General features: G+C 38.4%; 1 protein-coding gene across 7 annotated transcripts in view; it reads right to left on the bottom strand.

The window, feature by feature from the left end:
- APP (amyloid beta precursor protein) overlaps nucleotides 1-13,279 on the bottom strand; it is a 295,844-nt gene that overhangs the window by 61,763 nt on the left and 220,802 nt on the right. For all 7 annotated transcript variants that reach the window (XM_053565412.1, XM_053565413.1, XM_053565414.1 and 4 more), the window contains 2 exons: nucleotides 5,333-5,461; nucleotides 3,358-3,457 (listed from right to left, as the gene is read on the bottom strand). In XM_053565412.1, coding sequence (XP_053421387.1) covers nucleotides 3,358-3,457; nucleotides 5,333-5,461 — 229 coding nt within the window. The remainder of the gene's footprint in view (nucleotides 1-3,357; nucleotides 3,458-5,332; nucleotides 5,462-13,279) is intronic.

Genomic DNA, 13,279 nt, shown 5'->3' with positions numbered 1-13,279 from the left:
CCTCAGCCACCCAGAGTGTTAGGATTACAGGCGTGAGCCACTTTGCCCGGCTATCGAGGCAGTTTCACATCTTGTCCATTTGCCAGTGGCTCTGAACTTTTTTATTCTCCTTATTGGCAGTGGACTCACTCCAGATCTAAAGTTTGATATGCACAGAAATGGTGGATAAATGCAAGTCAGATGATGGGGCAACAAAGCAGTTAATCAGAGACTATTAGAGTAAAAGGCAGAAACTGGAAGAAATCTATGAAGATCTTATTTAGAAAGTAAACTAAGACAAGAATTTTTACCATGGAAAATTTCAAACACATACTAAAGGGAAGAGAATAATATAAGAAACTCCCAATACTTTCATCTTAAGCAGTTGGCACCATGGCCAATCCTGTTTCATCTACATGCCTACTTGAAGGTGAATTGTGTTTAAAGTGCTCCTTCATATGAAAAGGATGATTGGAGACAACTAAGCTCAATCCAGAAAACTCGACATTCTCCCCAGCAAGCCCTTCCTGCTGCTTTTGTATTAAGAGCACAAATGATGCACAGGTCTCATTCATACAATTTTATTATTGAAACTTTCTTTTTCTACAGAAAAGAGCCATTTAAAAATGAAAGCACCTAGAATTTCAAATGAAAGGTTTTTAAAAAGATTATCGGAATTTGGCATAGAGCATATTTAGAATGACAAATATATATATTTATAACAATATTATATAATATATATTTTTATAACATATATATATTAAATAACACATTTTTAATCCAAGCTAAAGGCTGAGCAATTTTTTCTTTAAAAAAAAATTCCATGATTCCAACTATCTAAATATCTTTCCTGTCACTAAGATTTGAAGTTGACTGTGTTGCCCTATTCTTGGACATTTTGCAACACTTGTGATATCTGAATCACCATCTGTTGTGTGGAAGTGTGACTCATTAGTAGCTAATGTTTTCATTTGTAGAATGCTGAATAAAAAGTTCTAATAATTTAATTTGAAAGAGTCAATCATAATTACTGGGTGAGAGTGAAATACTGGTTATAAACTTTCTAGACCTTCGTAATGGCCTATTTCCCTGAGTTATGGCATTTTCTACGCCACCTCAATTAAAACCACATATGAAAACAGGCTTGTTTCAATGGCTCGGAGGCAAAACCACATCATCCAGAATACTTAAGCTTCGGTTCATTACGAATGTGTAAATTATTTGGTTTTACCCCTTTTACAACTATTTAGAGAACTTCTTATACTTATTTAATATACAATATTTCCAAAATTCCTTATTGATTTCTATCCTCCAACTGTATCTTAAAAAGTGCATTCATTTCCCAAAAAAAAAAAAAAAAAAACTGAATTGAATGAAAAATTAATTGGGAATGCATGTTTTCAGTACCTGGTGTAGACAAAATATTCCACTATCTTCATAGCATCTTGCTCTACCTTGAGTCCCCCATTCTAAACAAAAGCTTGGCTGACAGATTATGACATTTCCTTTTTTTTTTTTTCTTGCAGTTTTTGGCTGGGGCACTTTTTGAAGCACTTTTTGAAGCTGCCACCCCCAGTATATGGGGCTGGCGCCCTACTCCTTGAGCCACAGGCGCTGCCCTGCGACATTTCTTTTTCAAGCGTGTAGCCAGATTCTACCCATTAATCAGCAGTAATGTACAGACCATCATCACGTAACACATACCAAATTCTCTATAGTAATGAGAACACTTACAAGGCAGTATCAAGTCAGGAAAGAAAGAGCAGAGTAGCACCTGTGTGAAATGGAAAACCTGAGACTGATTCATGCACTCTTGATTGGCGTTTCAGGCAATTGGAAGTGGGAATTGCTGTAATGGGTGTACCCATCTCCAACATTTTCTTTTTTTAATTTAAAAATTTTTTTTGGTTTTTTATTTTTTGTGTTTTTTTGGAGACAGAGCCTCAAGCTGTCACCCTGGGTAGAGTGCTGTGGCATCATAGCTCACAGCAACCTCCAACTTCTGGGCTCAAGCGAGTCTCCTGCCTCTGCCTCCCAAGTAGCTGGGACTACAGGTGCCCACCACAATGCCCAGCTATTTTTTGGTTGCAGCCATCATGGTTGTTTGGTGGGTCGGGTTGGATTCGAACCCTCCAGCTCAGGTTTATGTGGCTAGCCACTTGAGCCACAGGTGCTGAGCTAATCTCCAACATTTTGGATGCTGTGATTTCAGATGATAACATGTATCCATTTCCAACCCAATTAACAAGGAGCAGGATTCTTCCTGGAGAAGGATATGCCAAATACAAATGGCTTATGTGCTTATAGGAAAGAAACCTCCAGAATCCATACATTTACTTTATGTTGAAAGATGAACCATCATCATCATCATCTACGGACCTTTGCAAGGTAAAGTCAGACAAATGGATATTTTGGAAATTTACAGGGAATCATGTTCCATGATAGTTTGCTCCCTTTTTAAGAAAAACAGAAATGGGAAAATTGAACTCATATGAAATATTAAACACGTGATTAGGAAAACTAAGGACATAAAAGACAGTGGGCATACAATGTCAGCGCATTGGTCTTGACTGTATAGATATGTACGATTTTTCCTATTATGGGAATGGGGTGATGGATACTTGAGACTTCTCTGTATAATTTTTCCAAGTTCTTTTGAGAATGTAATTATTTCAATGTTTAATAGCCCACTACCTTCTAAGTTTAAACAACAATGTGGTTCAGAGAACCATTTTCCATCAAAGAAAGTGGTGACTTAATCGAACAATAACCTGTAAGTCAGAGTTCACAGTTGTGTTTTGGTTGTGTTACTTAGGATGCATGTGACATGGGCAGGTGAGTCACTTAAAGTCTAGGTTTGAGCTTTTTTCATTTGTAAAACGGGGCTGTCGTGCAACTCCTAAGATGAAAAAGGTTTTTTTTGCCTTTAATTAAGTACCAAATCATCAGAAAGCGATACCCAGAAGATTGGTGAAATTAGAAAAAAAATCACTGCCAAGTACAATTCATTGACAAGTGACCTATTATTACACAAATATACTGTACATCAGGTTACGTTTCTCTGGTCCTGTAAGTAGAAAGAGGTAAGAACTGATGCAATTGCTAAGGCATGAGGACCTTGTTTCAACCCTCCAAGTTTCACTGTAAAAGGTAAACCTGCTCTGGGGTGGCGCCTGTGGCTCAAAGGAGTAGGGAGTCGGTCCCATATGCCAGAGGTGGAGGGTTCAAACCCAGCCCCGGCCAAAAACTGCAAAAAAAAAAAAAAGGTAAACCTGCTCATTAAACTTCCACATTCCTGATACAGATAACTCACTTCCCCGATTTTCTTAGGGGAGAGATATATCTAAATGCATAGCATCAAAAGAACAGCTTACTTACCAACTTCATCCTGGATCTCCTCGGCCACTGCAGGCACATTGTAGAGCAGGGAGAGAGACTGATTCATGCGCTCATAAATCACACGGAGATGTGTCATAACCTGCACCAAAGGATGACAACTCAGGTAAACAATGCCTGGGTAGGAACAGTTATTTATTTTACCAAGCACCACTTCCAGTAAGTGACAAACATTGCTGGAATGTTGATCTCATAGGGCATTCTTATTTTTCCTGTTCTCCTAATTTGTTTTGTTCCTTACCTTCTGAGCTCCACTTTTTAAGACTTATCTTTAAACTGACACTAAATTGGATGCTTTTAACATCTAATCAGAAAGACCACCTCTGCCAACCCTGGCTCCTAATCCTGAGGGCTCCCTACATAGTCCTGATGTCCCAAATGTAGTTCTTTGCAAATTTTCCAACAATAAGAGACATATTTCTATTTGACTGGATATTTTACACTAAATACGCATTTAAAAAAAAATTCTTCCATTCAAGGAAATGTAAAATTTCCAGTTTCCTGCAATAGGTCCCAGTTGTCAATGTTAGGGAAAGGGGAGAACGCAAATACTAACACAGGGCTTCATGTAGACTCACATTCAATCCTAACATGCTGGTAGCAACGAAGTTTATGACTGCCTACCATCATTTAGTTAAGTTGATTTTAAAGGTTTTTTTTTTTTTTTTCTTTTTTTGAGACAGAGCCTCAAGCTGTCACCCTGGTTAGGGTGCCATGGCATCATAGCTCACAGCAACCTCAAACTCCTGGGCTCAAGCGAGTCTCCTGTCTCTGCCTCCCAAGTAGCTGGGACTACAGGTGCCCGCCACAAATGCCCGGCTATTTTTTGGTTGCAGCCATCATTGTTGTTTGGCGGGCCAAGGCTGGATTCGAACCCGCCAGCTCGGGTGCATGTGGCTGGAGCCTTAGCCGCTTGAGCCACAGAGTCCACACAATTTTCCATTTCCTTGTTTTTGTTGTCAAGAGGTTTAAATGGTTTCTTCAAAATCAATAGCAGTGGACACTTCAGATTTTTTTTTTATTAAAAAGTTAACTTTAAATAGTTTTCATTCTTTGAAATCATTAAGTACAAAGTAGTTAGATTTTTACAAAACAATGTCCATTTTAAAGCATATCTAATGAAGTTTTCTTGAATGTGGCCTTATTTGATTACAGCTAAGTTAATGTGGCCTTCCAACAGGAAATGCTTCCCTACCCCTGTTCAAGACTTAGAGTTACAAACTCAAGCATTGATAATATGCATTTATAATTGTATAACATTATAAACTCTCAATATAATAATAAAGTAAATATTAAAGGATCCTGAATCTTGATGGGAACTGGAATAGTAAAAATCGCCATCTTATCAGGCTTTCCACTAGATAGTGCAAAGCCATTGTTGTCATAATAAAATAGATTTCCTTCCTTCCTTCCTTCCTTCCTTCCTTCCTTCCTTCCTTCCTTCCTTCCTTCCTTCCTTCCTTCCTCCCTCCCTCCCTCCCTCCCTTCCTTCCTTCCTTCCTTCCTTTCTCCCTTCCTTCCTTCCTCCCTCCCTCCCTCCCTCCCTCCCTACTTTTGTGGTTTTCGGCCAGGGCTGGGCTTGAACCTGCCACCTCGGGCATATGGGACTGGCGCCCTACCCCTTTGAGCCACGGGAGCCACCTGATTTATTTTATTTTATTTTATTTTTTTATTGTTGGGGATTCATTGAGGGTACAATAAGCCAGGTTACACTGATTGCAATTGTTAGGTAAAGTCCCTCTTGCAATCATGTCTTGCCCCCATTTTTACAACTCAGAAAATGCCAAAATACATATTGTTTGTGGACCAACCTTTAGAATTCACCAGGAACTAAGAGTTCTTATCACAGAAGACACAGTGCTCCTGGATGCTCTGGAAACACCTGGAAGGCTGTCACCAACTGCAGGAGTGAGAACACTGGCTGTGAAAGTGCAGAGAAGCAGGATGCGCAGCTTACCTGGGACCGGATCTGAGCTGCTTTCTTGGGATCCACCATGCGCACATGTTCAAAGTGCTTGAGGGTGTGCTGTCTGTCTTTCTGTTCGGCCCGGACATACTTCTTTAGCATGTTGAACACATGACGAGGCTGTAGGGCGATAAAATGAAAAGAAAAGTTTTCAAGTTTGTGTAAAATAATGCTTCTTCCATTGGCGTTGCCTGAGTGGTACCACAAATTCATCCCGTGATATAAAAGCATCATAAGTCATCTTTTTGCCATTTTCGCTCCTAAACATGTCTCCCATTTCTTCTTTTTTGAGACAGAGTCTTGCTTAGTGGCCCTGGGTAGAGTGCTGTGGTGTCATAGGTCACAGCAACCTCCAACTCTTGGGCTCAAGCCATTCTCTTGCCTTGGCCTCCTGCATAGCTGGGACTACAGGCCTGCACCACCATGCTAGTTTTTCTATTTTTTGGTAGAGACAGGGTCTCCCTCTTGCTCAGGCCGATTCCAGACTCTTGAGCTCAAGCAATCTATCAGCCTACTAGGAGTACTAGGAGAATGAGGTGAGCCACCGCGCCCGGCCTCCTGCTACTTTTCTTAGTGAGCAGTTATCTAGCTAGTCCACTTTTCATTTCTATGAGAGCACCATGCATTTTCACCATATATGACAACTGTTCACTCCAATCAACATTTTTTATGTAGAAACATTCTGCTATAGAAGGAAAACAGATTTCAGATCTGTTAGATTTAAGTTAGGTTCTTCTCCCTCCCAAATATACAGCGGCATATATGAGACTACATTTCTACACACGCAGTATGAAAACCAGAAGTAATATTGCACAAATAATCCCATCTTCAGTGATATAGAATAGCACAATAATCAAAATGAGAAAAATAATAGGCAATTTAACCACTATTAGTTTGATAAGCTCTAAGAGACATTATATTATTCTAGGAGAAAGGCCTTAGCCAGACTGTATCTATTTTACTTTGAAATTTAATTAAGTTCTCTCTGAGCCATCAGATTCTCTTTCAGCAACAATTACATTTCTTAAGTGCTTCTATTTTTTTTCTAATTGGTTCCATTTCATTTTTATTCCAGTTTTACATGGAAACATTCATCTTAATTTTTTTTAAATCAAAAAAATTTAAAATTTAAAAAAATTAAAAAAGGACAAAGGCTCCTTTGTCTTTGACAATGCTGCTGCTATATGCATTCTACTATGTGATTTTGTAAAATGATATCCAAAGACGTACCGATCTTCATTAGAACACAAAACCACTATTAAAAATTCATGTCAGGAATACAACTTCGGCCAGTTGGGCAAACCTAGTTATTATTAACCTGTATGAGAGGGACAACGTGAAGACAAGTTGGAAGATCTGAAATGTATTTGCAGAGATGGGGTGGGGTGGTGGGTGCAGAGTTACAATTTTTTCGTGTGTTACGCAAATCCTATGGGACGTGCCTCTTTGTCCTCCTTTGCTTAGTTAACCAAGGGCCACCTTCCTGCCATCACGGGTGGAATTTGGGGCCCATTTTCTGTGCTTCCATAAATGCTGTGCAATACTCATTCATTTTCCCAGCATAACTTACTAAATTATCTATGTTTCTGACTTCCTTCTTTCATGTGAGCTCCAAAAGGCCATATTTGGTCTTATTCTTTTTCGTTATTGGGAACCCCAGTCTCCCGGTGCCTGCCCAGAGCAGGTGCTCTGTACTTGACTAATGCCTGCCAGAGGCCACATACCTGTACTCAAGAAAACAAGTATATACGATAAAAATAAAATAAATCTGCCCTCATCTACCTTACTTATTTCCTTTTTCCTAGAAGAAATGTAATTCCCCATAATCCCAAGAAAGGCAGACATCACAGCTTGAAACACAGCTTTTGGCACCCTGTCATTACGGCTCTCATTTCACTGTGAAATCTGGTTGAATGTACAAGTTGGAGAACGACCTTCTAAATCTTAAGAAGAAACATAGAGAAAGAAGGAAGAAGACAGTTGATGAACTATAGCTATATATATGTTTAAAAGATGATAGATTTATAAACACTAATTTAAAAACAAGGAAACTTTAAAATGTCAGAGATTGAACTATAGCTCTCTATTTAAAAGATGACAGATTTATAAACACTAATTTAAAAACAAGAAAATTTTAAAATGTCGGAGATTGAAGGCTGACTATTGTTGATTGTGAAGGATATTTTATAGGCAGGATCGTGAGATCAGGACATCTTGATACTTGCTTGTTATTAAGCACCACGGGCTAAGAAATCTAGTTCTATAATCATTATACTTCCAAGGCTGGAGACAGAAAAGGTTACAACTGATTTTACCCGTGATGTTCGCGCCTGCCCCTCACGGACGCAACTGACTACTTTATGTACTTTCCTGGTTGTTCTGTTTAATTTTTCTCTATTAGAAGGTTTTATTGTTTTGAAGACAATGGAATTTTTATCCTTTTAAAGAGTTCAAATAAGAAAAAAACCCACTTCAATTAAAAAATCAGAACTGCTTTTCATCATAAAGTTTTTTCTTTTTCCGTTAGTCACCTGTGAATGTTCCTTTAAGCCATTTTGTCCCCAGAGGATTATCACCAAGTGAGTGCGCAAGGATGCTGTGCTCCCGACTGGCCCCAGCACTCCTGTTTTAAGCTAAATTTCATTTTAGAGAATGCAGAAGTCATTTCTGATAACTTACATCTGGGTCTCCCCCTTTCCTTTCACTGTCACCTCAACCAGCAGACGTTCCCACTTGTTAATTATTAACAACCACTTTACAAGAAGCATGAAAGCCACAACTTTCTCACGCATGCAATTTAGATAGCAATGTCTTTTAGAATGCTTGAGGATTAAAAATGTCCTTGTTAGTCTATTGCAGGGACTCGATAATACATTTATTTGTGTCACTTAGTCTTCACACCAACTTCCTTACTCCTTTCTTTTCTCTACCAGGGGTGTCCAACCTGTGATCTGTGGGCCACATGTTGATTTTGTGAGGACATTTTTTGCTTATCTGTGGCGACATTTTTTGCTTATCTTTTTGTAGCTATTACAAAAAGTATGCACAAACCTTTTTCTGCCAATCAGCTTTCACTAGTGTTTGCATATTTACAGAATGGCCCCAAATAATTCTTATTCTTGCAATGTGTAGCAGAAAAGCAAAAAGGTTAGACATCCTGGCAAGCAGTAAGTGTTCAACGTGTGCTGATGGCGTACATGAACAAGCAAGTGTTTTGAATGCTTTATGCACAGTAATTCATCATATTTTCATCTCCGACACAGGTACAGTGGCTCTCTCCATCTTACAGGTGAGGCATCAGGCATAAAGGTTGAAGTTACACGGGCTGTATCATTGGTGCCTGGTGACAGAGCTCATCAGGCTTAGAGCAAGACCTGGCCAGCCTGGTTGCTGGGCTCCACGGCCCCTTCTCACAATCACTAAGTAATCCCACCTTTCAAGAAGAATCTAAAAATGCACCAAGCTAAAGACAGTTCCACAAAGCAACTTAGTGAATATGAAATAACTGAAAGGTTAGTAAAGAGAGTATCTTCCAAGAGTCATTGCCTCAATTTCCGGTTCCTATATAAGCTCAAGTAATATTCTTTTGGGGCATATTAATATCAGCTCTTTTAATTGAGCATAAGATTCTGCTTTAACTTGTTCAGTCTCTCAATTATTAGCCTAGGTTTTTAGCCTTCTATTATTCTTTAGCTAACTCATAAAATTATTTAGTGACTTATTAAACCAATGTGTAAGGAGAAGAAATAGCAAGATAGGAGTGTCCTCTATCCATCTGGACAGAGGATTAGGATTACTGGAAAATGATTCAAGGCATTAGTTAAAAGTTGGGCTGCTGTGACATTCATGGATTCTCATGCTAAATTCATCCTTATCTTCTATTAAAATGGATAATGAAATGGTGAATGTGTTCATATGTTTTCAATTGCTGATCTCATTTAATACCACCATATGGCTTCAAAACATACTCAGAAATATATTCCTAAATTACTGTGAAAATCCCTACAGCAAAATGACGCAGTAGCACACCAGGCTCTCAGGATTCTCCAGGCTTCAGGCTTTCCAGAGATAATGAACGCTAGGAGTCCACAGTAAATAAGCCCTGACCTCATCATTGTTTATGTGAGCCCAGATACACGCTGTGTGTGCACCTACATAAACACAAGCCTCGTTTCTTCCTAGTGCCTATTTGATAAGTAAAGCCTGCAGACATCAAGATGATTCAGGAAGACTTCAGGGTATCCCTGGATAAATGAATTACATGAGTCTGCGTGGCTGATTTGGCCATGTAAACACATTTCCAGGAATCATGCTCACAAATGAAAAAAAAAAATCAGATTAGTTCCTAGGGTGGAGAGTAGATGGATAAATCATAGCAGATAAAACGGTTGTTGTCGCTACACCTCAGAAACTAATACTAATTTTAGTTAAGTGCATCTTACAAGGGTATATGTGAAACTCAGTAAATGTGGAAAGTAAATGTCTTGGCACAATAACTAAGAAAATGCCAGGAAGGCTATGTTAACCAGTGTGATGAAAATGTGTCAAACGGTCTATAAAACCAGTGTATGGTGCCCCATGATCACATTAATTAATGTACACAGCTATGATTTAATAAAAAAAAATAAAAAAATTTTCTCTGCATTTTTATATTTCCATTTACTTTAGGTTTAAAAAAAAAAAGCCATCCTCATGGTATAGGATTCACGCATATTTCATTCAAACAAAGAAATAATTGCCCTTACAACTTTTAGCCAGACTACAAATCCCCAAGATTTAACATTAGTTATTTCTAGAGCTGTATCATATATCTCAGAATGACAAGGTCTCTTAATTGTCTAGGGAAGTTTATTTTATTATGCTAAGACAAAGATGAATTTCCTAAAATTTTAATTGAAAACACAGAAACATTCTTTTTTTTTTATTTTCTTCCCCTCCCCCACCCTGCCCCCTCCACAGAAACATTCTTAACAGAAATGTTAGAAAAAGAACACCTGTTATCTCTCTCGAAAACATATTATCTTAAAGTAACTGCTTACTATTGTCACAATATTCACATTTAAAGTGGGTCATTCATATGATTATAAAAACATAAGAATTCAGTGGCTTATGATAAATATATTGATGGTTAGGAGAATTTAGAAAGCACTGTTTATAACCAGCATGCAGATTATTTTAGTTACAAGTCTTTAAATCTTTTGCAATTAGTGATAATTCTTCTGGTAAATTTCTCCTATCTCAGAGTTACGATATTCTATACATTAATACTACAATCTGGTTGTACTGGATTGGATGGGTAATCTTATTATTTAAAGTTAAACAAGAGAGAAACTAGAAGGAAAAGATCTGTCCCAGGGGGACTAATTATATGCAATCCTTTTTATTGTCACTAATGTTTTTAAAAAAGTGTTTAGCTCATAATTACCGACTATCTGTTTGTAACTGATGCAGCACTTTTCAATTCGCACCAAATTTACCCCACCATCATACCTGCCTTTTAAAATATCACGTAAAAAATTCTTTTAAAGCAATGAAAAAATTTTTTTCAGATTAAGATGTGGGTACATACAATTAGATTACCTTGTTTGCCTTTGTAAGGTAAAACCCAAATTATAGTTGTGTCCTTCTAAAAATATGTTCTTAAAAGATTAGGAATTCCTAACCTAGATTAGCTATCGTCTACAAAGAGGGGAAAGAGAAAATTTGAATTTTGAAGCGTGCTGTGGCGTCACACGGCTCACAGCAACCTCTAACTCTTGGGCTTACGCGATTCTCTTGTCTCAGCCTCCCGAGCAGCTGGGACTACAGGCGTCCGCCACAACGTCCGGCTATTTTTTTGTTGCAGTTTGGCCGGGGCTGGGTTTGAACCCGCCACCCTCGGCATATGGGGCTGGCACCCTACTCACTGAGCCACAGGCGCCGTCCAGCATTAACCATTTTTTATCTGCAAGAATCTCCAGGCATAGTTCCTGGCACAATTTGGTTGCTAATATATGTTTGTTAATTAAATTGATGAATAACCTGGAGCTGAATATAATTTCAGAGGTAGGTCCAGAATTATAGAATATCTTTCACGGTATCCAAGTGACAAAAATCTCTCTATTTAGAAGAGTAGCAATTCCAATTTTCACAGAAATGCTGACACCACTAGCCTATTGCATCTATCTAACAGGGTGCTAGAATCCTTTAGGAAGGGGTTTTAACTGGGAACTCTTCCCCCCAAATACTTAACATACTATACAACATATACAAACTAGTATCAACAAGATTTCATTTCTTGAATTTTAAAAGATCTCATATATTGTCTCCTCCTATTTTGATATCTTTTTTTATTAACTTCCTCCCTTCTCAGATACTATTGCCTTATTCACTTGGTTCTTTTATATAATTTTTCACATTTGGCTTTGGGACTTGAGCCTTGTGATCAGTCTCATACTTGTGACCGCCTGATGTCGGCCAGGACAATGCCAATCACATGTGAATGTGCAGGTTATTACTGGACAGTCCACGTGGGAAGTATATTAAAACACAATGACTGGCTCCGTTGTCCCACTCTGTGGCTTTGTGCTTGATCTAGAAATCTGGCACCTCATCAGAATAGACACTTGTGCCTTAAGCCATTTCCTGATGGAAAAGAGTGAACTGTCAAGAGGTTTTAAAAGCCCTGGGCATAATCCTGCCAAAAAGAAGGGAGTAAATGACTCACTCTATGAGATGCATCCTCATCTTCCCAGGTCACAAGGGACCTATTCAGAAAAGCCCCTCCTGAAGCATTAAATTATACCTTGGTGGTTTCCAAACCGTGAGTGGGGAAAGTTAATCAACGACCAAGAAAAAAAGCAGTTCTCTCCTCCTTTCACAAATAGGTTCAGGGCCATTATTTTCACAGTTTTAAACCTGCATTTCAAGAAATCAAGCATATAAAGTAAAATGTACAAAATTTCTGCGTGCAGGTTTAAAATCACACTTAAGAAAGCTAAACTTCTCTGTGCTTCTCTTAGTCGAGTTTATTTTTTCACTTTTGCCCTCAAAATGTCAGATGCACTCTCACTGTCACAAGAAAAAAACTTAACATTTGGGGAGCTTCTATGGGAACCTCCATATCACAATCTTTTTTGTCTTTAAAGCTAGGAGTTGAGCCAAATGTTTAAAGTCTACTGCAAAGTTTATCCAAGGTCCTCTTTCTTTCCCAGAAAAGCACGCAAATGATTTCTGCAGTTTAAAAAGAGGGGAAAGGACAATTCTATGCCAAGTTGAACAAAGCAGTCTTGATGAAGTAACAGAGAAAAATGGCAATAGATTTGCACACCCTTCCTCATTTGGGATTTCTCAAGTTTCAGTAATATGGAAGCATCACAAGAGAAGATATTGGACGACTAACTTTTATGACACTCCACTTGGTTCACACTGCCAGGGCAAAACCTCCACACGGGGCCAAGGAGTTACACTAACATCCCTTCCCAGACACTCAGTTCACTGCTTTGGTTCTGCTTTTGTGCTGCTCACAGAACACGGCAGTGACCAGGAGAATGTAAAAGTCACTTCCCTCCTTCATTGGATGCAGATCAATTCCTAATTGGGACATGCCACCACAGCCTACATATATCTTCCCCTAAAAATCTCTCTCCTCCTAGTAGGGCAGAGACATCTCCCTACTTCACAGTTTTGTCTCAATCTTTGATTAACCCTTTTGTTTTTCAATTTTTGGGTAACAAAAGCTAGAACCATGTGAACTGAAAAAGAATAGAAAAATTAATCTCAAGCTGCAGAACCATGTTAACTGAAAAAGAATAGAAAAATTAACCTCAAGCTGCAGAACCATGTTAACTGAAAAAGAATAGAAAAATTAACCTCAAGCTGCAGATGAAGTAAGAATAAGCCTTTTTATTACTTTTTCCTAGTTATAAGTTATACAGATGGCAAACCTGGGAATTAAAG

The sequence above is a fragment of the Nycticebus coucang genome, chromosome 16, assembly GCF_027406575.1.
Source record: "Nycticebus coucang isolate mNycCou1 chromosome 16, mNycCou1.pri, whole genome shotgun sequence".
Taxonomy (NCBI): Eukaryota; Metazoa; Chordata; class Mammalia; order Primates; family Lorisidae; genus Nycticebus; species Nycticebus coucang.
Note: the sequence above shows the minus strand (reverse complement) of the source record. Positions and strands in the feature narration are given on the sequence as shown.